Consider the following 24,740-nt stretch of genomic DNA (forward strand, 5'->3'; position numbering starts at 1 on the left):
AGTGTGTCTGGTGGTCTGAGATTTTTGTTACAATTTGACCATGTTGATCGATCGCGGATATCTTTCTTCGAATATGAGCAGTCTGTGGAGTAACAGACTGATCTGAGACCTCGAACTTGTAGACGGAGGGTGTGTGGTTGACAGAAATTCCCATCAGCAAGGTAGGTACACCAGATAGAAGGCGAATCCAGCCAGTTTACGCACGTCATTACCTATCGCTTCCCGGTAGCGCAGGGTGTATACCGGTTTGTCCCTCTCTGTATGCCCGTTGTTGTGTAATGGCGGCGACTATGCAAGCAGTCAGCCTCGTGGAGCCGTGTTACGTGGAACCGGAGTCCTTGGCCTCACTTTCTTGATGTTGGATTGGCGCCGTGGAGAGGAGAGGTGAGGAGGCGAGGAAGGGGGGCGTGTTGTTGAGGCGGTTCCTCCGTCATTGTTGCAGAGCTGGGGTTTAGATGCGGAGATATGTGCAGATAATGGTGCGTTTACCTAAAGGAATACCGGTTGCGTATTGTTCTTGTAATAGGCTTTTTTTGATACGGCGCGGTTGCGTAGTTTCTCTGGTTGTATCTATCTTCTTGTGTGTGATATTGGGACCCTCTTTGAGCGGCATATGTCGTGCATGACGGGGACATGGGATGGGGATACGCGAAATCTGATATTGGGAATTGGAACGAGAGATTCTACGGGGGGCCACAGTCATGGATTTGTGGTGTGTTTGAGAGGAAATGATCGTCTTGGTGCATCTTTTGCATGGTAAGCTGTCAGCACGTTGATGTTCGTTAGGTGTTGTTGGTGACATGTGGGTGGGATTTTGATGTCAGGCCTGGCGCGGGTTGGGTTGGTTTCCGGGGTTCCCCGGGGGGCCAGGGAAGGAAGGGTGGTATTGAAGGAGACGAGGAGGTACGGGGTTTGGGTTGGGTGGGTGGCCTGAGATGGGGGATGTGATGGGCTTTGGATATGGAGATGTGAGAGGCGATGGGTTGACGGGAGCGTGTGTGGTGTTGCGAGGTTGCGTGATTGTGATTCATCACCTAGCTGGCGTAGATGCGAAAGGGACCTGTGACACGACGACAGAGCTGCCCAGAGCGATGGACCGATCGCGGAGCAAGCTGTGAATACGGGCGGCATGGATTTTTGACAGGTCTCACGGTTCAGAGATGGAGGCGTGGAATGGATGGAGCGGGACGGATTCTGTGTGTGTGTGTGTTGCATATTGGATGGGGGGGCAGCGGCGGTTGTTCTAGCCCCGCTTGACCGGAGTAGAGGCCGTTCGAATTGTTGGTGTGTACATGTCATGATGCAGTCTGCCTCTTCAGGGCCAAGGGACTTTGGTGCGCTGCCCATTTATTCTTCGCTGTCGAAGCCGTGGCTTGCATCAAGAGCGCCGTGTGAGTGGCAGAATTGTAGATTGCCAGATTCTGGGAAGCGGGGGAAGGGGGAGGGGACGTTGGCGAACGATGGAGACGGGGCGTCGGAGGGAGGGAGGGAGGGTTGCACGGCGTGAGAGGTGTTGATGGATCAGATTTGCAGAGGCTCTTTCTTGGTGCTCTGTGAAGACGCGAGGCGTTGGTATTTCGTTGATGCTACTACATGCGGTGGAGGCCTGGACTTGGACGAGGCATCGTCGTTTAGGGACGCGCCGCTGCGGAGCTGCCGCGCCCGGGGGAAGAGGGGATGGATGGATGGATGGGGGTTTCTTATCACATGCAAAAACATTGCTGTCTCCCGTACCTCCCCGGTCAAGATTAATCTATCACTTATCCCGTATGTAAGAAGGAAGTGGTGGTGGAGGTGGAGGCGGGCAGCAGGAGGGAGCCGCATATGCGGGAGAATGGATGGATGAATTGGATGCACGTCGTCTTGTTTGGGTATAGAACAGGCTTGTTATTGACATTGTGCGATTGGGGGGCTTGGCTGGTTGGTTCGCGAGGCTGCGGCGGCCCAGAACGACCTCCCCTCCTTCGCCTGGCGGGGAGGGGGTGGATGGGACGCCTCGATGCTTCTTGTCTCCTTACGTGCGTCTCTCTTGTCTCTGTCTTCTTTTCTGATTGATTGGCCTGCCTCAATGTATGGTCCCCGTCACCAATCCGTCAGGGTATCATCAGCACGTTATCTCTACAGTCCGAACCAACCCACTTCTACACCAAGACCTCGCACCCACTACCTGGCCCCCCGCTCAGCTGCAAGGCGGCCGATCAGGCGAGTGCTGACACGTACCTACGCGGTACTCAAGGTGAAATGAAGGAGGTTGGCAGCGGTAGTTGAAACGATGCGGACGGGGGCGTGATTGATGGGGGGCGGGTTATTCTTCTTTTTGGTGTTTTGTGAAAGAGATGCCGCGCGGGCTTGTACACCGGCTGCACGGTGAGCGAAGCGGCGCGGGTTCTGGAACGGCCGGGGGCGAGTTCTCGGTCAGGAACGGAGGTGGTGGGTGGTGTTGCGGCCGGAATGGCGTGAGGAGGGAGGATGAAGTGATTGATGGAGGTATTGCCGCGGAGGACGGACGGATGGAGTTTTGGGCGCTGTGTCGGGTTGGGAGTGGTGGCCTTTCTTTTTCTGTTCATTTCGTAATTGTGGCATCACTCGTCCTCCTCAAGACCGGATTGAAGTCAGGCATTTTGGGGGGAAGCTCAGCTGTCCGTGGCGAAGGCGACTTCAGGGGGGATGCGGAAGCTGGCGCAGAACATGCGCTTCTTGGGCGCGACGTCGCGGACGTCGTAGATTGTCATCTCGCCCTGCTTGTCCGCGTCGCCGAGCTTGAAGCGGACGCCGAGCTCCTGGTGGACGCGGTCGAGGATATCGTTCAGGGGCACCTCGTCGTCGGACTTGAGGGCGAAGCAGTGGACGTGGACCATGGGCAGCTTGGTCGCGGTGTGCGGCTCGAAGAGCTTCTCGTGGCCCGCGTAGATGCCCTTGTAGTGGTGGACGAAGGTGTAGGCGGAGGCGGGCAGGTTCATGACGAAGTGGGAGATTGTTGGCGGGACGGGGATGCGTTTTGGCTCGGGGGGAGGGTTTTGGGGTTTGCTTCTGGACTGTTTGGGTTTGATGATTGCGGCGTCGCCGCGGGTTGAGGCGGCGTAGACCTCGTGAACTGCCTCTTGAATGAACTTGCGGCCGTCCATGTTATAGGGGCGGACGTATTGTGACACCTGAGGAATTGGTTAGTTGAGATACGTCGTATAGGATGCTTGGGAGACGGACCTTGTTCTTCTCGACGGCGGCAGTGAGGTACTTGAAGCTCTCGGGGTTCATGTCGTTGGCGAAGACAAAGACACCCTTCTTCCCCGCCGGTACAGCGAAAGGCCCAATACCAGCCATTACATCGGCGACGACCTCGCCCGGTTGGAACATCTTGATGAGTCTGGTGTGTTCGGGCTCGAGCTTGCTGTTCCAGTAGACCTTGGAGTAGTCGAACTGGAAGACGCAGTCGTTCTCCTTGACCTCGACATTCATGTCGTCAGGTCCACTTAGAACTTCATAGCCGAAAGTCCTAAACTCGGACTCGTCGCCGACGTTGTCGACTTTGTTGATGACGGTGCGGATTTTGGGGTTCTTGTCGAGGATGACCTCAGCGATGATCTTCTTGTAGGGGAGATACCGGTCCCGGAGGTTGAGGTGGGCTGTTGTGATCAGTAGATGCATCTCGCATGAGTCTCGTGAAACTTACCAACGTGACCGGCGGTGTTGAAACCCACGGGAATTTCGACGTGAAGTTCTTCAGGGAGGATGGAGGTCATCACGTCGACTTTGCCTTAAGTTAGCTTGCATCCCGGACGACACGCAATTTTCACTCACGATAGCTCCAGTAATCGTAGTCAAGCTGCAACTCATACGGGATGACATCCAGCTCGCCGCTCTTAATACCCTCCTGGAAAACAGGTCCCCATGTCGTCGGTGCTGGTCGGCCGTGTTAGTCACACCCTTCACTCACAACTTCGTCAGGGGGAAATACCATCATGCTTCACACCTGGACGCAACAGTAGACACTTCAGACCAGTATTTACAGGGTCAGAGCGGCAAGAGTCCAGACGGTCCAGATCTAGAAGCTCCTTGGACTTTTCAAGCTGCTTGCGGTACTTTGAGATGTTGCGGTTGTCCTTGACAGTCGCCGCCGCAAGCTTCACAGTTTTGGAGAAGAGCGAGCGGTCCAGAGACGTCGCCGCGCGGGCAAGAGGCACCCGGAAGCTTATCATCTCGTCAGATTCAGAGGTCTATCTAGGTATTAGTCCTTCCGTTTGAGCAGTGACCGTGCAAGGGCGTTACTTACTGCCATCTTGATGAGTCGATGGAGGGGGGACGATCATGGAGGGGCAAGGCTGAGGAAAATTCCGTTTAGGGCTGAGGGACAGGGGTCCTTGTAGCGCGTGGCGCATGTGGCGCAGACACGAGGCTGTCCTCGGAACTGGGCGCGCATGATGGCCCGAGCACCAGAGCGTGATGTCACTGAAGCTCCACGATGTAAGCGTCATTGATGATTGGACGAGAGGCATCAAGGGATGGGATAGCATCTGTCGACTCAACTCTATCCACGAGAATGGATTGATGCTAAGTCACTTGCTCAATGTTATTCGTTGAATCCTGAGTAAGAATCCAGCGGCATGGTTCTTTCCGTTTGAAGGAAGTTTGTTCTGGCGCGTACATGTGGCGACGACTCAACGGTCCCTGGCTGAACCGAACCTTCTTTTCACTAACACACCACCAATCACTGTCCACCTCGCAAACCATGTCGAAGAAGAGAACGTTAGACGCGTTCTTCGCGCCGAGTGCGAAAAAGACGCGAAAGGATGATGAGACTGTCGAGGCTGTACGTGTTCTCAACCTGTGATGTTGCAGAGGCTAACGGACCGCCAGGTTGGAAAGTCAACTCATCCGAACTATCCCTGCCCCATCTTGGAGCTAGCGCCTAGCATCAGCAAAGAGCTCTCATCTCTGCCAGCGCGTCCGGGTAGAGAAATCAATGACCAGCCAGACCTTGACTTGCTCTACTTCGAGCCATACGTCCCGTCATATCTAGCAAAGGATCTCTTTGAGTTCCTCCGAGCAGAGCTACCATTCTACCGCGTTGAGTACGATATCAACAGGGGTGGCATCAAAACTCATATCCGCACGCCAAGGTAGGTCCTTGTGGTTTACAACTCGCCTCGAAAGACTTTTGACACGTTGCCAGGTGGACAACGGTCTTTGGCCTCGACGACACAGCACGCTTCGACGAAGATGGTTCAGTTGTAGACGTCAAGTCCGGATTCAAGGTCGAGGACAAGCGCTACCAAAGATATCCGCCTCGGCCGATTCCCAAGTGTCTTGATGACCTGCGCCGCTCCACCGAGGCAGCGACCGACTGCAAGTTCAACTTCTGCCTGGTCAACTACTACGCCTCGGGGACAGACAGCATCTCGTTCCACAGCGATGACGAGAGATTCTTGGGCCCAGACCCCGCCATCGCTTCGTTCTCACTAGGCGCAAGGCGAGACTTTCTCATGAAGCACAAGCCCATCCCCCCGGACCCGGACAACCCAGACAAGCCAGCCCCAAAGCAACTCAAGTTGCCCCTAGGAAGTGGCGACATGATTCTCATGCGTGGGCGGACGCAGTCCAACTGGCTGCACTCGATCCCCAAGCGGACCGGGAAGAACGCGGAAGACGGCGGGAGGATCAACATCACTTTCAGACGAGCAATGGTGAAGGATGGAACTGAGAATTACTATAACTACAACGTCGGGACCGGGCCGGTCTATCGGTGGGACAAAACGATGCGGGAAATGCGGGTATCTTCCGCCAGCGACCAGCTCAAAGAAAAACCATGAGAACTCTAATCGGGTATATGCGCAATGCCACTGCTTATTTGCCTTTGCGAAACTGTGCGCTTGCGAAGTTGCGGAGCGCCCTCAAAAAGACCTGGTAACCGACGCCCTGGTTGTCGGGCAGGCAGAAAATCTCGGTGAGGCGGATGGGCCAGGGAGGGTACCCGTCGAGATCGACGTAGGGACCGAAGTGGATGAGCAGGTCGGGCTCGGGCATGATGCCCTCGGACAGCTCGGCGTCGATGAGGTCGATGCTGATATCGCGGGGGTGAATCTTGCCCCTCTGGGACATCTCCGCGAGAGTGCGAGTGAGGTCGACCATGGACTCGCGGCCGTCCTCGGCGGAGATGAAGAGGACCTTGAGGTGGCGCGGGTCGACGCTGGCGAAGTCACCGTGGGCCGGGGACTTGAGGATTTCGTCGGCGTGAGGCATGGCTACGGTGAGAGAGGGCTGGTGTCGGCCAAAGTAGGCGCGAGACTTTTGGATGATGGCCTGCTGGACGTGAGGCAGGTAGCGCTTGAGGAGGCCTTTGAAGGAGTTAGTCGCCGTCGCATAAAAGTAGCAAGGAATACACACCTGTCCGCTCGTACACCGTCAAGACGGGGATCTTGGCGCAAACGCACCAGACAGCAATCTCAGCCGCCTCGCCAACCAGTCTCTCCAGCTCAGCTCCATGTCTGCCGCCCTCTTCCATCTTAAGAATCACGCTGATGTGCTTTGGCTTCTTCTTCAGCCCCACGACGTCGCGCTCAATGTACTCTGGTGTTCGGTGGTGGTAGAACATGACGGAGGAGACATGATAGCACACCAGGTGCCATGCTTGTCGTATCCTAATGTACAGAGAGAATATGGCGTGGATGACGGTGTAAATGAACAGGTGAAGCTTCTGACGAAGTGCGCGTCGCAGGCCAAACCGGCCGGGACGAGGAACATCTCCCTCTCGCCATTGCTGTCTCGTGTCTTCCTCGGGTGTCGGCAGGTAGTTCTAGATGCGCAAAGCGTCAGCTGATGGTCCCGCGAGGAGCTCCGGAAAGGACAGCTTTTCCACGTACGTCGATGATTTTCCTACGGTTCTCCTCGCTGATGACACCGTTTTGGTATTTATCGTCGGTCCTGTAGGCCCTGCGATCTCTCGCGTTGAGCGCCATCTTGGAAGGAGGTTGGGTTCTCGGCGGCGCGGTCAGTCAAGAGGCGCGGTGTCGGCGGCGTGTGGAAGCTGCAGGTGGGATGACGGGCGTAAATCTGTTGAGGGAGAGAGAGAAAAGTCGAGGTTCGTTCGGCCGGCGCAGCAGTCCACGATGCGCTGATATCAGGCGTATATGTGGTCACTCTGGGGTCGTACGCGGCGTGTATGCGCAGTTTGCCGTTCGCTCTTGGCGGGAGGATGACGACGTCTCGGGGCGAGGAAACTTGTTGAAGCTGGCTAAGTCGGTCTTGTCGGCAGGTCCACGGCAGCTGCCATGGATTTCCAGATGTACACGGTAATACGACATTGGTTGGGCTGGTGGATTCCTAGTGGATGCTGCGCCGCTACGTCCAGCAAAGCTCCCTGTGGCTGAGGGCTCAGCTGAGCTGTGCTGTCCCGATCTTGCACTTTTGGTGGGCTCCGGCCAGGGAGATTGGCGGCCGGAGATACGTACCCGACCTGCCCTGCATTTGGCCATCTTAGCCACCCGCTGGCAGCCGAGGGCACGGGCTCCACCCGCGACAAATTAGGCAGACTTTCGGGGCGCTCGACCTGACATGTCACGGCATCCCCGTCCGGGCCATCGGTTCTCCTGCCAAGGTTCAATTTGACTTCCGTCAGTCACGTTGCTTTCCTTCTGAACGATGATGGAGCAAGTTATCTTCGAATTCTCATAACTCATAATCTACTTGAATCGTAGTCTGTTCCGTTGCTAATCCTCGCGTCGTCTCACGAGCTCATGCGTTGCCAGTTCATTCGTCTCGTTGGGAACCAAGGTCTCCCAGGATGTCATCACGTCGACATCATCCTCACTGAGCCGCCTTCTTTCCCATCAAGCAGTCAATCTCCTTTCCACCGTTCGAGCAACCAGGGACGTTGTAGTGCACTCCCTCGTATCCCTCATCGTCCGAGTAGGAAACCGGAGTCATGGTTCCAAAGTCGTACTGGAAATCGAGTCTGTATCCCTCCTCCGTCAGAAGCATCTCGGTCTTGTCCTTCTCCTTGTTCACGTCGCGGTTCATGCGGCCCGTCTTGTCGATGATCTCTCCATTCGTGGCCTCCATGGCGCCCAGAGCAGTAATGCGGGGGAAGGCTTGCTTGAGGCGGGCTTCCTCGCCCCGGGGCTGGTCGCGGCGCAGCTGCCACTCCTGAGCGCCGTACTTGGCTGCGGTCTCAACCCAGGTCTCGCTAGTCTTCTCGTGCTGGTTCATGGCCTTCTCAAACTTGTTGAACTGACGCTTGATGACACCCTCCTCGCTGTCGTGGGGGACGATCCAATCAGCATTAGCGAAGATGGAGTACACCAGCTTCTTGAGGCCGCTCTCATAGTTGTCCTCGGATCCGTTGCGCAGCTTGCCGTAGATGGCAACCCACTTTAGCAGAGCGCTCATGAGGCTGCTATCAAGGTCGAAGCTCTTGGGGCACTCGCTGAGGATGACAGACACGCGCTGGATGAGAACACCGGTCAGACCGGGAAGGGACTCTCTCTTGTGGTGCTGCTTCCAGTCCTGTAGACATGAAAATATTAGTAAAGTGCATGCTATTAGGGTTGCGGCAACTCACGAAGAACTCATCAACTGCTTTGTTGGCCTGAAAGAGGCTGAGCTGCTTCTTCGACATCAGAAGACTGATGTTTGGGTGATCGCTACCTGCCATTTCGTTGTTGAGATTGCTTTACCGCACCACAAAACTTCTGTGAGGCAGGAAAGATGTTGTGAATGGAAGGTGAGGAAAATAAGAGGAATGTGACAGCAGGGGTAAATGAAACAGGCTTTCAGCGTGGTTTGTGAAGAAAGGGTCCGGCTATCAGAGGCAGTGAGATTTTTTGTTGTGGAAAGGGGAGTTTGTTGACGCGACAAGCCTGAGTTGCCTGAAGACCTTGTCTGAGGCAGGTAAGGCCGGTAGGGAGTCCGAAAACAAGACGAGTGCGGAAGCTTGAAGGTGGAAGGAGATAGCAAAGCTGCCTTGGGTGGGTCTGAACGCACTGCAGCAATCTGAAAGGAATGAGTAAGAAGGACTTATGAGGTAGTTGTCAAAGGTGGCAAGAAGCAATCGAGGGGATTCAGGAAGATGGGGACGGGTCGTTCCTTCCACTCTGTACTCAGGGACACCGCTCCATATGAAAATGTCAACAATCCACAACTAAGTAAAAAGAGACTGCCTATTCTTCCTGTGCTAGAGCGACTGATTTTACTGTGGCTATACTCTCTACCTTACTATCTTCATTGTCTTCAAAAGGAGTAATTAAGTACACAGTAAGTGCAGACACAGGAAAATTTGGCGGTCTCTTTGGAAAAGGCTAGTGGGTATAAAACTCATATCAACAATGATAGCTATGAACGGTGTTGGTTGAAAATTTCCTTGGTCTTGGAGGTTTCTCTGCTCCCCTTGAGCTGCTTTCTGACTTCCTAGCGGCGCCCTCTGATCCTAAAGGGTGTCTTTGCTTGCTGAGTTATTTTCTTTTTGCGTTGGCCTTCAGTACCTCTGTGTTGTGAGTATACCTGATATATGTATGTACAAGAGCCTGTGACACTACCTCAGTGAAAAGTTGATGTACGAGATATTGCATACGTGACTGCGATTGATCTAATGAGACGATAGAGGTGGCCAGAAACAGGATTCAAAGAACGCATTATCATGCTAGGGAAAACCATCGACACAAATAAGCACCATACAATTCAAATAACATAATTGACGACGGCCTACACGCAGTTTGTTTCCTCTGACCTGCTGAAACAATCGCCAGTGTCCCTCAATAAAGGAGCTGTCATCACGTACAAAATCGGAGACTAATGGCGGTTGACAGAGGTGAAGAAGCCGCAGAAGAAATACAAGTTTCTCGCCATTGCCATCAATGCCGATATATCAGTATATGATGACCAGTTTACGGAAACTACCTGGCAGCCGCCGACTTTGACGAGGCTTCGGTCATCGTTGTCTGAATAAGTCGAAGATCATACTGCCAAATATGATGGACGGGAGATGGCCCTGTTACACGGACGCTAGACCTGGTCACAAACCTTCAGTCCACGTAACAGCCAAGTATGGGCGAGATCATGTTCGGCAGTTCAAAGTTCAACACCATGAGCGGATTCTTTTGATAGACTAGACATAACAGCGACAGACTTTTGAAAGGAACCCAAGGGGGGCGCCATCAACGAGAACCAGGCAAGCTAGAAGCCTCTAACGCCGCAGACGACCATGCTATTTCATAGTAATCATAAAAGGGCCTTGAAATGCCCGACACAAGTAGATCAAGATTCGTTGTCTGTATTGACGAGTGTCTAGGGCACAACATGATATGGCTACGTCCTAGTGAATGGGTCCCTTTTCACTCAGAAGTTCCATCATGACAGGGCCGAAAATACCCTTCCCTGTGATAATCAACACTGAATGAACATTCGAAGGCTCTGAAGGTATGCATGTATACAGTTCTGATACAACCAAAAGCGACGGCGCCGGCAACTGAGACGGTCGCAACAACATCGATGCGCACAAGACGCCTCTTGGCGTTGGGAGTGGCCCTTGACTCATATCGGCTATCGTTGCTCGACGTTTCCTTGAGGAACACACGGTATATGCCAAGCGCCGCATTGCGTTCTGGGCATTGAAGTTTGAGCAGCAAATATTCTCTTATAGCAAGGGACAATACCTCAGTATCTACCCGAGGAAGTAGCCACTTTGAACTCGTGAGGGTGCTCATGTGATGCTACAATGCTTTGAATTAGTCCAACGTGCGTATAAATACTCCATAATCGTAAGTTCAAGTCTGGCAAAACAATGCTGCTCCCTTTGGTGCTGAGTAGACATAATGGATCTGCGCAACCACCAAACATTCGACAAAACCAGCCTTCTTTGCGGTGAACTCAGATCTTCAGAGTTCGTTGAGAAAATAGTCATAACAGACGAAATCAACAACTGTCGACGTCCAATCCTATCCGTCTATTCCTCGCAAGTATTCAGTGACATCACTTGAAATCATCACCGCGTTGCAGCATTTAGGTCGTGTGTACGCTCTTCAAGATCGATGCATGGCGGTCAGGTATGTAATGTAGGGTGTCCTTAGAACGAAGAAGTTGGAAGGCATTGGGTTGCCGACTTCTCAGCTGCCATTTGACCTGCTTTTATACCCAGTGATCCCATAGATGTTTTTTCCTTCAGCTGAATTCATATAGAGCGGAAGAAAGCACATTATGCTCTAAGGGTATGTGAAATTGGATATAAAAGGTAGTATGATTGCGAATCTAACAAGCAGAAGCCGGCAAATCTGGCGATTCCGATTGGAGCTCTCGACCTGTTCATAAACGAATCTTAGGTCAGATCATCAGGCGCATCATGTACGACGAGTACAGTCTAACCAATCTATACAATAACTTACTGAAAGATCTTTTGCTGTTTATTAGTAACCCAATATCACGTCGGAGACGGGGGCAAACAGCAGCGCCGCGGAGCTTTCAGAACCGGTTGGCTTTGAATTCACACAACCTTTCCAGAGAGGTAAAGGTTGACTGTTTTTTCGTGTCACAATTCAAGCCTCAGCAGACAGCAGGAAGCGATTGACTGTGGTTTGGGACCATTGAAAGAAACAGCGCGGGGTTTGAACAATCGTATCGTTGTCTGGGCCTCGTAGGAAATATATTTTGTCCTCTAGTCAGTGGCCACTCAAGTCTCCTTTCCCCTACCTTCCTCAGACTTGGAAGAAATGGCTAGAGTTCACGGATACCTGTAATCATGATGATTCACATACAAATAGCCTCAACAAGTATGCCACATAGCCCGGCCAAAGCCTTGACGCAGTAGCTAATAGGTGTGTGGTGTGTCGGTGTACTTCACTTCATGGTCACATTCCGTGAACAAGGCTGGTGGCAATTGCATGCAGACATATGGTTTCCAAGACCTGAAGTGAGCAGGGGCAGCTTCATGTAGGTTGCCAGGGAAAAAATGTGAATATATTTTAATGTTCTTCTAGACTACGTCATCTTTGGTGACGCCCTTCCTGCGAAGACGTGCACACTTCTCCAGCTCTTCGCGCTTGAATGTGCGAGAGCGACTTCATGTCGAAGCATCTAGACGTGCCCTCCTCCCCTCACCGACAACCTTCACCCTCCACGGCAAAGGTTAACCCAAATCATCGCTGTAGCTGCAATAGCAACTATGTACGAGATCGAGCCGAGAGAAGACTCGGAAAAGGATGTGGTAAACCTCTGATGACGCCTAGGGCAATGGTATTTGCACTTGGATGGCTTCCTTGCTCGCGGATGCGATCTGGCTGGAGCCGACGCTGGCCACGCTCAGCTTACTCGCAGTCGTCTCGTGATAAAGGACCTGGCGAAGGAAACGAAGCTACGACCATGACCCGGAGAGCTTCAACAAGGGTAGCAGGTGCTGTCCGGCACGTCGTATACAACAGCCAGCCTGCTAAATGGGAAATTTCCCTCGAAGGAAGTTTCATCCTCATCACCGTGTCGTATGCTCTCCATGCGTCGCGTGTAGTGTTTCCGAACCTGCCATCAGGTCTTCACTGCTTCATGGCACACTGCCCGCCTGCCACTTATCCAACAAGCCGACATTCCATTCCTTGAAAACCCGCTCACTCGGCGGAAGTAGCTCGGTGCTGCTCCGCAGAACCTCCGCTGCTCGAGAAATATCCGCCATGGGAAGATTCACCTCCTGCACGTCCGACGTCATGGTCTCCAGCATCGCGTCCGCCTCATGCTGGGGTATCTCTCGATACAGCAGTTTGATGGCAGACCGCTTGCCCTCGCGCCCGGAGGAGGCATACGCGATGTTACTGTTAAGAATCCACAGGTGCAATGAAGGCGACGAATCATCACTGCCGCTGTCCGCGATCTGGGGCGACGAGAACGTTGGCACCACAACCGACTTGGACGAGCCGGACCGCGACAGGGTTGCTGTCAGCGACGCAGCGAGACAGTCAGAGCTGCAGGGCGGGGTGCTCCCGGCGGCCGTCCGGCATGACACTTGCCACTTGAAGAGAAGGACGGAGGAGATGGCGACGTTGAAGAAGCCGACGTGGCTCTTGCAGCCGGAGCAGAAGACGTAGAGCATCCGTGGTGGAGGGTCCTCTCCGCCAGCCAGGACTGCTGAGCTGGTTTCTGAGCCGGCTTCGTAAGAGGAGCAAGAGAACTGCACAAAGGAGACGTAAGCAGTGGAGATTGTAGAAGCAAGAAAATGCGCGCGTGTTTGGGACGATGCATGTCCCTCTTGGTAATCCCGAGGCTTCCACGGCTCTGGAAGTCCCCAGTGAAAAGAAGAGGGTGTCTTCTTCCAAACCCGCCGAACCCATCTGCGAACAGAGGTTTCAGCAAGTCGGAAGCCTGCCGGGGCAGGAACGACGGAATCGATCTCGGGGCGGAGTATCGGTGACCACATCACTGAGCGGCAGAGACGCCGATATGGCCTCCTTCTTAATGCCCCGTTCAGACATGTCACTGGAGAACTTGATGGTGAACAGAACGAAAGCAGAGTTATCCACTTACCACGAGTCCCGAGCAGTCGGCTTCAGTAAACAGGAGAGACGTAAGGTCAACCAGACCCACGCCGTTCTGCGCCGCGATGCTCGAGTTGGCACCGTAGCCACGCTTGGCAAGGTGCTCAGGTTCGTGATCGTGCTCATGATCCGTCGGCTTGTGGCAGTGCCAAAAGTCCATCATCTCAGCCCAGTTCTCGCTCGGCAGGTCCTTCCACTCCTTCGCCGTGCCCTCCGGGACTACCGTCGCCGCGCAGCCCCTGCAAGTCACCGCCGACTCCGGCAGCAGATCGGTTGCCGCCCACGGTACGGGTTCGTCCACCGGCCCGCGTGCCAGCGGCGCCGATGCTTCCGACAGAGGCAGGCGCCATGAGAGGACGCGAGAGCCCGGGTGCGGGGCGGGGAGGACGCTGTTCCTGGGCGCGACGACGTTGCCTGGGAGGGAGAACGGCGTTTGTGTGCCTGTGTGTGCAATGTGCAGCGTTGAACCATCTGGCGAGACGCTGCCTTGCGTGCTTCTTTCGGCAGGCGAGGGCAGGGTCACTGCGACGGAGAGCTGGCGGATGTTTGCCAGGAGCTCTGCGTAGATGACCGGCGTGTCCTGGGAAGGCATTGTGGCGAGCTTGGTTTGTCGGGGGCAGCAAGGTTTCGAAGCTACGCGCTTTGGGTGAGGTCAGATTTAAGCTGGGTGAGGCCCGCGTCGGGTGGAGTTTGGACGAACGCCGTGGGGCGAGAGACGCGCCTGGGGATGCCACAGCTCAGCGCACCTGCCCCCGAAGCTTTAGCACTGATCTTGCTGAGGCATCATCTTCATTGAAAACATTATAAACACAAGGTATCTTTGTTACAACCCGTAATCCCGTCGCCGCTGATAAGTCATTTCAAAAATAGAACATGGAAAAGAAGGAAACCTGGTATCATCAAACATCAAAAAAACTAGGTCTCTGGGCGCCGTAACGTTCTGAGACTCGGTGGCCACTGGTGAAGCTCATACGCCGGAGCTGGGGTATTTCCCTGCTCGTCCACCGGTTGAAGGGGCGGATCTCGAATCCCTCTGAGATGAGCCAACTCAATGGGCCCTTCCACATTCTCAGGCTCTCTTCCTTCCTGGCTGACTATTCTCCCTTCGTTAGGGTCGACTCTGGAATATGGCGGTAATTCATCATCGACAGCAGCATTGGGATCAACCTCCCGATGGACCGCTGGCTCATCGAGTCTCCGCAGGCGATACTCGGCCACTTCTCCACGCGCGCCCGCCCTCCTTGCCCGCTCAATCTCGTCCTCGGGCTCTGGTGGATACAGTTCCGGCCGTTGCAGGCGGTGCCAGATCAACACCGCCCCGACGTAGGCGAGGCATCCAAGCATATGGCTGACGAAGGCGCACCACGTCAGGGCTGCGAATGACGACCCAACCGCATGGTACGGAAACACGTCGTCGAATTCGTCCAGGGCCGCTTTCGCTTTGTACGCTGCTGCTGTCGTGATGCCCGAGGCGACGAGCAAGGCGAACAGTGCGAGAACTTGCGCAGCCGTCATTACGCGGTAGTGGGATGCGTTGAGAGCGTAGTGATGCCTCTTGGAGATGATCTGGAAGATCCAGGTGCCCATGTTGATTGCTAGGTAAATCCCGTAGGACGCCAGCGCATCCCGTGTCGAGGTGACAACGTCGGCCGTCGCGAACTCTGCTGGCGATGGTCCCACGAAGCGGCCTTCCGGGTCCGTTATTGGACCGGCTTCCACATTATCCTGCTCCCCCAGCCTGTCTTCGACGTCTTGAATGATACTCTGCAGATCGAAAGCACTGCCGGGCGTTCTGTGTACGCAGCCCGCGAGCGCATAGCTGCTGTCGACATAAGCCTCTTTGAAGCAGCAGCTACTCAGGAACCAAGTAAAAACAAATGTGCTCTGGCGCTGGCTTTCAGTCCGGCGATATACCGCCGACCACTTTTCCATTCACGTCAGTGTCATGCGCGTTGTGTCGAACAGTGTATACTGACTGTTACGAGATGTATGTCTTCGCTGTTGACTGTCCCACCGACCTGATTGGCGTTGTGAACCCAACCACCGACGCAAAGAGGTATGATGAGTGCTATTGCAACGGCGTCGAAGAAGAAAGCAGCCCATATACACCGCCGCCTGATTCTCTTCTCGTCCTGCTTCGAGAAGATGAATTTCTGGGCGGCGGTTGCTGCATCCTCATCGACGTGCGCGTCCATCTCCAAAGGATGAAGCGGTGTGTCTGTCCAGACTAACTCGTAGTCCTGAAAAATCAGTAAAGCTCAGAGAGCCACACATACGATCATAATCGGTCAACATGCCCAAGGGAGCCAGACAGAGACGCCCGGCTCTGGACGCGTGTACAACGAACGAGGTGCAAGGCTGGGAGGAGAAGCACTCTGCGTCGTTGGTCGTCTCGCCCGGGGTCTGGATTGCGCGCCCTTCGAATGCCGCTTCAGTGTATTCGGGCAAGCGGCACAGCAGACGATGCGACTCGCTGGTGCAGCTTCCATTTTGGGCGGCTTAGCCGTCAGCTCTGATAAGTCGGCAATAAAGATCTGCTATTCCCACCACTTGGTGGCTTGCTTCGATTACATTTCATCAAAACTGGGCGAATCTTGGTTTCTTGGAGGCCAAGAATACCTTTGGAATAGAGATCAATGAGTGCCAAGTCAATGCAAACACCTTGAAGCGCAGAGTCTTTGAACATGGCAGGTGAACGAAAGTGCAGCGCCAGGTCTCGAGTCTGGTCCAGGAAGAGCAAGACGCACGGACCAGTTCACTGAGGTGACAGAAGCTCCCCAGTGGCCGTGCTCACCTCCTCCCGAACAGGACTAGTGTGGGAGCTCCAAGGTCCCTCTCAGATTTCCGAATTTCACCAAGCGGCATCCGAGTCCAACATTTCGATACGACAAGAACAGCTGAGCGAGACCCTGAATTCCAAAAAGTCCCGCGACGAATACCTCAAACGTCCTGCTATAGCCTCTTTGTAGCTTCATCTTAGCCAGGAGTAACGCCAATTCCTGAATCCAACCATCGAATCCAGACCGCAATCATGGCGACACTCGGAGGCTACTTGAACAGTATGTCACGATCTTCTACCACACCTCTCAGGCTACGCCCTACCTTTGCTAACGCATTCGGAAACAGAGAAGGTGCTCATTGTCACAGTCGACTCGAGAATCCTCGTCGGCAACCTCGAAGCCGCGGACCAAAACACAAACCTTGTAAGGCACTCTCGTTCCCCGACGCTCGCTCCCTCCTCCAGCAGCCGGCTAACCAAGTCATGCGCCCAGGTCCTCAGCAATGCCCAAGAGCGCGTGATCCAGACCCCCGAGAGCGGCGAGCCCTCCGTCGAAGTCCCCCTCGGCCTGTACCTCGTGCGCGGCGACAACGTCTGCACCGTCGGCCTCGTAGACGAGCAACTAGACGAGAGCATCAACTGGACTGAGGTCAAGGGATCCGCCATTGGAGGAACGAAGCACGTATAGACAGGCGAAAACTACGACGAAGGGACAGCATGTCATCTGAGTCGAAAAGCAGGGATTGGTTTTCTTTTATTTAATTGCGAGCGGGATACCCGAGTATTGGGAAGATACGAGCCTGCCAGATGGAGGCGCGCAAGACACACAAAATCACGGCGTTGAATGTTTTCTGGATTGGTAGAGAATGAACATTTGGGTTCCTAAGGGGTATGCGCCTGCCTTTTTCTATCCAATCTCCATGCCAGTCTCAATGCTGTTGTGCTGACACCGAAACGAGAAGCCCCCAAAGACAGTCAGGGGTCGTCGCATTCTATACATTTCAACCAAAGATCCTCTTCATCAGATCATGTGCGAACAGCTTCTCGCCGGGAGACTCGACCATCCTGTTGATCCTGTTGCCTCTGCTGTAGCTGAGCCACCCGCCGCAGTCGCCCGGCACCTCGGCCAGGGTAAGGACGTCGACGCCCTCGCCGGTGGAGTCGCTTTCGAGGGCCGCCTCGGTGTACTTGGCTCTGACTCTGCGGTCAATGATGTGCATTCCGCGCGTCCATTGGCCAGAGGTTTCGATACGGATGTCCTCAGGCTCCGCGACGGGCTTCCACTTGGGGTCGGACTGTGTAATGAGGTACCAGACGGTGAGAGGGTCGTGTAGGGAGAGGCCGGGCTCCTCGCCGTTGCCCTCCATGGACTCAACCTTCTCAAAGGTCTTGGACATGAAGTGGTCAACCCACTGGCCAAGAGGGCTGCCTGCCTCGACGATGGGCTTGATTTGCTCGGTGAAGAAGTTCTTGTTGAGCAGGTGGGGCGTCGTGATGTCGAGGGGGAAGAGGGTTAGCTTGAGCTGCTTGGACAGCTTGGCCGGGTAAGGCGGGAGAGAGGACTTCTCCTTCGAGATGGGAGGCATGGTTGAGCGGGGGTTGGGGGAGGTCAGGGCGAAGACTCGGGCCGCCGCGACGGTATCCGCAAAAGTGTTGAATTCACCAACGGGGGTGATGTTTCCCTCAACATGGACGGCACCGCCCATGACACACAGCTCCTTCACACGGAGGAAGGTCTCGGGGTCCTCAGCAGCGGCGAGGGCGACGTTCGTCATGGGACCAACGACGCAAATGGAGATGGTGTTGGGAGGGTTCTCCTTCAGGATGCGCAGAATCTCCTTGTGAGCGACCTGCTTGGCTGGTGTGAAGTACTGGTTGAAGGGGGACGGGTCGTGGTCAACGTCCTTCTCTGTGTGGAAGAGTGCCTTCCATCTGTCGTCGGGGGTGAGGTGGGGATGCTTCTCATGGACGCCGTGCAGACCATCGATGCCATCTTTGTTCGTTAGTGTTTGACGTAGCATTTGGTACGCGGTGTTCCTCACGGAAGTAGTCGGCTGCCAACTCATCATCCTCAAGAGGATGTTCTGCACCGACAGCAACAATAGGCTTATAAGCCCTCAACGACTCAAAACCCTCGGGCTTGCCGTTCTCCTTGCGCCAGGCCAACTCCTTCTCCAGAACATGGAACAGCGCAACCGCGTTGCGAAGACAGCTGAGATTCGTCAATACCGAGAAATCGACGGACACCGGGATGCATACCTCTGAAGAGGCACGTTGCCGTATGTAACTGAAATCATCATGACCTCCAACTCCTCAGGGGAGGCCGCGAGGGCCAAGAGCATGGCGAGAACATCATCAATACCTAGCTTGATAATCAGCCTCACTGTACGTCTTGGTCATGCGTTGGGTGTTCTCACCAGGGTCGGTATCGATGATCACACGGTTCTTGGGGGCCATGGCTAGGGATGTTGGGTATACTATTGTTACTTTTCTTTTTCAGATGAAGGACGAAGTTGTTTCGTCTCAAGTCTGACGGTTTGCGACACGATAGTAGATAGTATCTTGAAAGGGACCGTTGAATCGTTATATAAAACCGGATCCGCTGAGTCAGGCGGAGTTCGACGGATATCGGCGGTGGGTAGTGGTTGACGGAGTTGTCCGGCAGCGATTCTTAAATTCCTAACAGTGAGAGGTTCAAAGCTCTCTAGTTCGTCGTCCCGCAAGGGTTTTCTCGCATCAGTGACGGCGTTGCATAGAGATTCGGTAGGCGACGACCCCTCATTCCTAACTCTTCCTAACGTCGATGGTGGGGTTTAGTGGGAATCAGCGTCCTGGAGAGGGCCGCTAAGCCCCTTCAGGCCAGCGCAGGTGAGCGATAAGGGACAGCTGGCCCAGGCACCGCTGTCGCAGCTCTCTTATCGGGGAAATGGGATCTGACATGCGGCAGGTTGCAACTCAAGGTTTCCAACATTGGATGAGGTGCGGGAAGGAAAGCCTCGGGAGCTATGCAAAGGAGCGAATTGGTGTCGCACACACGTGAGCCTGTCCATGGCTATTTTTACTTTGAACTTAAGTGATAGCTAGGTATGATGTAGTGTTTGTTCTCCCTCTGTTCTTGGGTCTTTCTCGCGCGAGGCAAGAGCCGTTCCTCGGCACCCGATCGCCTCCTTCTTCAGCAGGGGAGCTCCCATCTGCGGTAAGCACCTTGCCGGAGTTATCAAAACGCCGCCTATCTGCTACATCCAATGAGAAGCTCGAGAGTAAGACGATCACGTGTGTGCAGCTACCCAGAGGCCACGTGACCTCTGCGACCTCTGCAGCTTGCAATTACTCCGAAGCCCGTGCTTGGAGGACGGATCCTATCCACCCGTGGAATTGCGAAGCTGTCACTTTCAAGGTGGCCCAGGAAATTACATAACAAGGCCTTGGAGAGATAACCTCATCCTGTCCACTTCTCCAGCTCAAGCTCTGGAGAAACAACCAGCTCGACGATCGGTCAATGCGACTGCCTCAAGGTGAGTGACAATTTTTCTAAGCTTCAATCCAATTGCCTGTTCAGCCTTGCGAATCACCAATTCCCTCCGGTTATTTCTTTTTTTGCTACGCGCAATTTGGTCTGGACACTTCTCTCCTGCCGGTGTCTTCGCCTCCCGCTTCATCTCAGCTCTCCGGCCAGACCAAACACATCCCTGGGGCACCTGCGACCTGCGGCAACGACACCAAACCCGATTCGTAATTCCCACTCTTGGGGGATTCGGATGCACACCGGGTACGGTGCAGCAGCGCAGCGACAGGAGCATCAGCAGCAGCAGCAGCAGCACTTCTGCGGCGGTCGGGTCTTGAATCCGTGACGGGACCCCTTCCCTTGCCCGAGTCCTGGTCTGTCAGAAATCCCCATTGCTGGCACCTTAGTGGACTGCTAGCACCAAACTGGACCACCGGACGACCACACCCATTGGCGCCCATTGGATATTTGCTGAGAAGCCACCTGGTAACTTTTTTTTGCCTGCTCCTTGCTCTTGCCAAGCTAGCTGGCATCTGAACACGACATCCTGCCAGTCTTTCAATCGCGTGGTTGAAACACCTCTTTCATCACCCTTTTGCCTCTCTTCTCTTCTCTTGCAATTTTCACACCTTCCCGCCCCCATCACTCCTGCACATTATCTGCATCGAGCCATCAATTGTTGCGCCCGATTGCATCCCTCTGTATGTGCCCATCCGCACCTGCCCCAGCTACCCTGGATGAATGCATCTACTCAAAGCTTAACTCAAATCTTGCCCTGATGCTAACTTCACATTGAACAGACATTACATCCTCTCCGCTTCTTCAACATCCGTGAAGCACGAAGACACGCCTTGTGTTATCTCGGCATAGGTTTCGGTACTGCTCCGATAACCCACCGTCTTCGATCGCACCTTGCGAGCTTAATCAACAACCCCCTTAATATCCATCGCAAAGCGAGTGCCTCGAGCCTCCAATACCAGTCACAATGCCTACTTCCGAGTTCCTCACGACCCAGACTATGGGCGGGTACCTGGTGGTTCTTGCTCTGGCTGGAGGTCTGACCTACTACTACATGGCTGAGAAGAACGGCAAGCAGATTGCTCCCAAGGGAGTCAAGCCATACGTCGAGCCGCGCAAGGAGAACAACGCAAAGAAGGCAAGAAAGGCTGCCTTTGCGTCACAAAAGCCTACAGAGGACAAGGCCTCTTCCACCGCCAACGACTCATCCGCTTGGCTGAGCAACGACCCTGATGAGAAGGTCGACAACAATGACTTTGCCAGAAGAATGGCCGCCGCAAAGGAGGGCAAGAAGTTTGATGGCAAGTCTTCTGGAAACAAGGAGAAGAAGCAAAAGTCCGTCAAGCAGTCCCGCGCTGTCGAGAAGCCCGTTGAGGTCGCCGAGCCGGAGCCCGCTCAGGCCCCTGTCGTCGAGGCTGTTGAGGAGTCTCCCGCCGCCTCCCCCGAGGTGGCGCCCGTCGACGCCAGCGGAGTGAGTGACATGCTCGAGCCCGCCGCCGCCGGCCCCTCCGTCCTCCGCCTGACTGGCACCGAGGAGAAGGCCACCAAGCCCAAGAACCAGAAGGTCCCCGAGAAGGCCGAGACCAAGAAGCAGCGCCAGAACCGCCAAAAGGCCGAGGCCAAGAAGGCTGCTCGCGAGGAGGAGGAGAAGGAGCGCAAGGTCAAGCTCGAGAAGCAGCTCCGCACCGCTCGCATCGCCTCCGGCACTCCCGCCAAGGACGGCTCCCAGTTCATGGCTGCTGCCAACGGCAAGAACTCCTGGACCGCCGGCAGCCCCAACGGCGCCTCCACCAACGGCAGCTCTGCCGCCGTCCAGCCTCTCGACACCTTCGACGCTCCTGCCCAGAACGGCACCTCCGCCGCCGCTGCTCCCGCCCCGGCCTCCGACAACTGGATCTCTTCCCTGCCCTCCGAGGAGGAGCAGATGGAGCAGCTCAAGCAGGAGGATGAGTGGAACACCGTTTCCAAGAAGTCCAAGAAGGCCAAGAAGGAGGTCCAGGCTGCCGAGCCCGAGGTCGAGGCCCCTGCCGCCGCCGCTCCCGCCCCGGTCCAGTCTCGTCCCATCCCCCAGGCCGTCCAGAAGCCGGCTGCGTCCAACGGCAAGGCTGCGAAGCCTGCCCCTTCCTACGGCTCCTTCTCCGCCCTGAGCACCCAGGAGGAGGAGTGGGACGTATAAATGGTCACACACCCTATTGTTCTCCAGGACATTCCGCTCTAGACGCACGCTCCTACATCATATCCCATCACCGGGCGTCGTCTGACTGTCACTTGTTATTTTAACTGTACAATACTTCTTCCTGGAGTGCGGACCAACGAAAAACTCTCACATGCATCCCCTTTCGACGTCATGGAGGGGCGCCGAACTCGAGTCGATCGCATCCGCGCAAGGCGGAGGCGCGGCCGGGGAAGGCACGTGGCTTGCCATCGGCCTATCGCGCACACATACAAAAAAGATCTCAGCATCGGTATGGGATCTGGAGTTGGGGGACATTGGCCAGCGGGCTAAGTGATTTGCACATGCTTTTTTCGATTTCTCTCTCTCTATTCGGCTTCGAGACCTGACGTGTGACGAAGCGGGGGATGACAACGACAGATCACGATGTCGATGAAGCCAGGAAGTTGGGTCTCGGGGCGAAAGCGAACAAAATGGAACTTCTCTTAGGGCAAAATTGGTTGAATCACATGGGAAACGGCCATGGCACGTCTGTCGTTGTGTGTTTAGCGCAGATTCCCGCAAGATACTTTCAATAGGTTTTTTTCACCCCGTTCTATGTCTCGGGCTATGCATGTCTTTCGCTGTGAACATCACTTTTGCGCTGTGACGACTGGTGGCTCTTTTGAATATGTCTCCAGGACCGGTTGGACGTAATGAGCTGCGACCCCACGTTCATGCAATGCACGCCCAGTCCCGTGACGGCATGCTCTACGATTTTTTACACGGGATATGGCTGCGGCTCGCTACGAGTCGACGAGACTAGGGTAAGCTGTCTTGTCTAGCATGTGAGAGAAGCCAGTTGGCGGAGGGACGGGAGTGGGAGTGAGCTGCCGTGCCGGCGCCTACGTGTGGGGGTTGGCCACGCGCACGCGCGCGAGTTTGACTGACCGCCCCTTCCCGATGGACGATGGTGATGGCAGGAGTCGATCTGCGAGATCTTTTGGGGTTGAGACATGCATGAGCCGGGCTGATGCGGGTTATAGGTTGTGTGGTGTGATGTTGTGGCAGCGGTTATTTAGTTTGGTCAGTTGGACTGGCACTGGCACTGCTCTGTGAGATAGGTGCATGGGGGCTAAGGGGAGTAGTTTTGCAGTAGCGGTGGTGTTTGTGTCGAATGGCGGAGATTGGGATTTGGCGGAGGACGGGAGGATGGATGGGCGGCTGCGGAGGTTCGGGGACCGGTTGGGCGAGTGGGGACGGGAGGTTGGCGGCGGCCGGTGGTTGTAGTCGGACTTTTGAGATGTGTTTTCAACGGAATTCTGGATGATGGGTTAGTTCGGAACGAGCCAACAAACGAGTGGTCGGGTGCGTGGGATGGGGAAATGTGTTGTACAGGAGACGGTGTCGGGGGTGGAGTCGTATGTTGCATACGACGACGACGGGTGCTTGGGGAGGTTTTTTTGGGTCTTGGGTGAGGGATTTGGACTGCATCCATGGTTGCAGGATGATATCTCAGAGGTAGATATTCAAGACGAGGAGGAATGAGCCTTCGTTGTCCAATGTCTAATTCAATTTTTACTCAGGCGACAACTTGGTAAACCCTATGCACAGAAAGTTACGCAGACAGCCTCTGCACTGCATGCGATTAATCCCCAACATATCATCATGTCCTGTATTTCGTTCCGGGACGTTGGAAGTGCCGTGTTCGCTTTGGATATTGTCACTGTTTTTCCCTCCCGGTTGCTAGTCGCGACGCGGAAGATGGGGGAGGGGGGTCGTCGCAGCATCACGGGCCCCTCCTCTGGAGGAGGAGGAGGGAGGATCTACAGGGTTTCGTTAGATGACGGGATCGTGCTAAGTTTATTTTTACATTGCGTTAGGTTACGAGATTTTAGTGAGATCTCTGCTTTTCTCTCGTTCCCTCTCGCTCTCATTTGCATGGTCTTGGCACGCGGGATTACGCGCCGTTTGTTTCCTCTCGCCGTCCGAGGAAAGAAAGGAACGAGGCATTGTTTAGAGTTGGCGAGTGTACGTACGCCTTGCTGCAGTATGTGTAAGTCGTCTCTTGTTTTTTCATGTTGGGAAAAGAAGGTTCATGGGATTTGGGAGAGATTGGCGGGTTTAGTGATGTGGTTCGTTCAGCCGTAAAGGCTATTGAGGAGGCTCACGGGAAGGAAAGTAATCGACTGGTAGGCTGCCGCGGGAAGTGCGTGCATTGTGAAGTGAAGTGGTGCCGATGAAGGTTGCGGCGGCAGGCGAGGTTGAGATGGAGAGGAGGGGGGCCGGGTAAAGTGGCTTTGTGTTGGCAGGCATGGCATTGACAGGCGAGCGAGCAAACGAACGACAGTGATGTGGAGGGTGGGGGATAACACGATGGGATGGGATGTGTGTGATGTTATCCTCAATGCGCTTCCTTTCTCTTCTTCTTTCTTCGCCACAAGTTGTCGTTGGTCGAGACAGTAGTGGTTTCTTGAAACCTTCGTCATCGTTCCCCAGGCTGTCGGTGATGGACGTCCCATGACGATTGCACAAGAATGATGTATTCCTCGCTGTGCTCGAGGAACGCATTCTGTAGATGATCGACGTCTAGAAGAAAAAGGATCGACGTTGAATTCCGAGGAATCGACTGGCTAGCGCGAAACGCATTGTGACATTGATCAGCTCTGTAACCTCTTTGAATGGCGTGGGCTAAGGATTGTCTAAAATGGCATGCGTCTTGTCGATATCTCGGCGAATGGGGGGATCAACTGGAGGAGATTGACGGTACGGCGGTACATTGCG

The 24,740-nt window shown here is 54.7% G+C and overlaps 9 protein-coding genes across 9 annotated transcripts; 3 read left to right on the forward strand and 6 right to left on the reverse strand.

The window, feature by feature from the left end:
• Positions 1–2,633: 2,633 nt before the first annotated feature.
• trm5 (tRNA (guanine(37)-N1)-methyltransferase) lies at positions 2,634–4,276 on the reverse strand (the record flags this gene model as incomplete). The annotated part of the gene is made up of 6 exons (XM_036632802.1): positions 2,634–3,152; positions 3,205–3,623; positions 3,671–3,748; positions 3,799–3,900; positions 3,956–4,214; positions 4,271–4,276. The coding sequence occupies 6 exons, from the start codon at positions 4,274–4,276 to the stop codon at positions 2,634–2,636; spliced, it is 1,383 nt and encodes a 460-aa protein (XP_036501307.1).
• Positions 4,277–4,726: 450 nt separating this feature from the next.
• On the forward strand, positions 4,727–5,807 carry ALKBH2-1 (DNA oxidative demethylase ALKBH2; the record flags this gene model as incomplete). Its single annotated transcript, XM_036632803.1, has 3 exons — positions 4,727–4,807; positions 4,855–5,117; positions 5,171–5,807. The coding sequence occupies 3 exons, from the start codon at positions 4,727–4,729 to the stop codon at positions 5,805–5,807; spliced, it is 981 nt and encodes a 326-aa protein (XP_036501308.1).
• A 34-nt stretch (positions 5,808–5,841) lies between these two features.
• NUS1 (Dehydrodolichyl diphosphate synthase complex subunit NUS1) lies at positions 5,842–6,953 on the reverse strand (the record flags this gene model as incomplete). The annotated part of the gene is made up of 3 exons (XM_036632804.1): positions 5,842–6,332; positions 6,382–6,790; positions 6,858–6,953. 3 exons carry the CDS (start codon positions 6,951–6,953, stop codon positions 5,842–5,844), a joined length of 996 nt encoding a protein of 331 aa, XP_036501309.1.
• Positions 6,954–7,800: 847 nt separating this feature from the next.
• Positions 7,801–8,647, reverse strand: CGCS363_v000956 (uncharacterized protein; the record flags this gene model as incomplete). The annotated part of the gene is made up of 2 exons (XM_036632805.1): positions 7,801–8,499; positions 8,555–8,647. 2 exons carry the CDS (start codon positions 8,645–8,647, stop codon positions 7,801–7,803), a joined length of 792 nt encoding a protein of 263 aa, XP_036501310.1.
• A 3,870-nt stretch (positions 8,648–12,517) lies between these two features.
• On the reverse strand, positions 12,518–14,094 carry CGCS363_v000957 (Uncharacterized protein; the record flags this gene model as incomplete). The annotated part of the gene is made up of 2 exons (XM_036632806.1): positions 12,518–13,138; positions 13,492–14,094. The coding sequence occupies 2 exons, from the start codon at positions 14,092–14,094 to the stop codon at positions 12,518–12,520; spliced, it is 1,224 nt and encodes a 407-aa protein (XP_036501311.1).
• A 323-nt stretch (positions 14,095–14,417) lies between these two features.
• Positions 14,418–15,784, reverse strand: CGCS363_v000958 (uncharacterized protein; the record flags this gene model as incomplete). The annotated part of the gene is made up of 3 exons (XM_036632807.1): positions 14,418–15,425; positions 15,479–15,742; positions 15,779–15,784. The coding sequence occupies 3 exons, from the start codon at positions 15,782–15,784 to the stop codon at positions 14,418–14,420; spliced, it is 1,278 nt and encodes a 425-aa protein (XP_036501302.1).
• Positions 15,785–16,533: 749 nt separating this feature from the next.
• lsm8 (U6 snRNA-associated Sm-like protein LSm8) lies at positions 16,534–16,969 on the forward strand (the record flags this gene model as incomplete). Its single annotated transcript, XM_036632808.1, has 3 exons — positions 16,534–16,561; positions 16,629–16,705; positions 16,775–16,969. The coding sequence occupies 3 exons, from the start codon at positions 16,534–16,536 to the stop codon at positions 16,967–16,969; spliced, it is 300 nt and encodes a 99-aa protein (XP_036501303.1).
• A 313-nt stretch (positions 16,970–17,282) lies between these two features.
• Positions 17,283–18,738, reverse strand: CGCS363_v000960 (Uncharacterized protein; the record flags this gene model as incomplete). Its single annotated transcript, XM_036632809.1, has 4 exons — positions 17,283–18,274; positions 18,324–18,493; positions 18,541–18,643; positions 18,699–18,738. 4 exons carry the CDS (start codon positions 18,736–18,738, stop codon positions 17,283–17,285), a joined length of 1,305 nt encoding a protein of 434 aa, XP_036502320.1.
• A 2,033-nt stretch (positions 18,739–20,771) lies between these two features.
• Positions 20,772–21,980, forward strand: CGCS363_v000961 (uncharacterized protein; the record flags this gene model as incomplete). Its single annotated transcript, XM_036632810.1, has 1 exon — positions 20,772–21,980. The coding sequence occupies one exon, from the start codon at positions 20,772–20,774 to the stop codon at positions 21,978–21,980; it is 1,209 nt and encodes a 402-aa protein (XP_036502319.1).
• Between the last annotated feature and the right edge of the window lie 2,760 nt (positions 21,981–24,740).

The sequence above is a fragment of the Colletotrichum siamense genome, assembly GCF_013390195.1.
Source record: "Colletotrichum siamense strain Cg363 chromosome Unknown KSG_Cg363_contig01, whole genome shotgun sequence".
Taxonomy (NCBI): Eukaryota; Fungi; Ascomycota; class Sordariomycetes; order Glomerellales; family Glomerellaceae; genus Colletotrichum; species Colletotrichum siamense.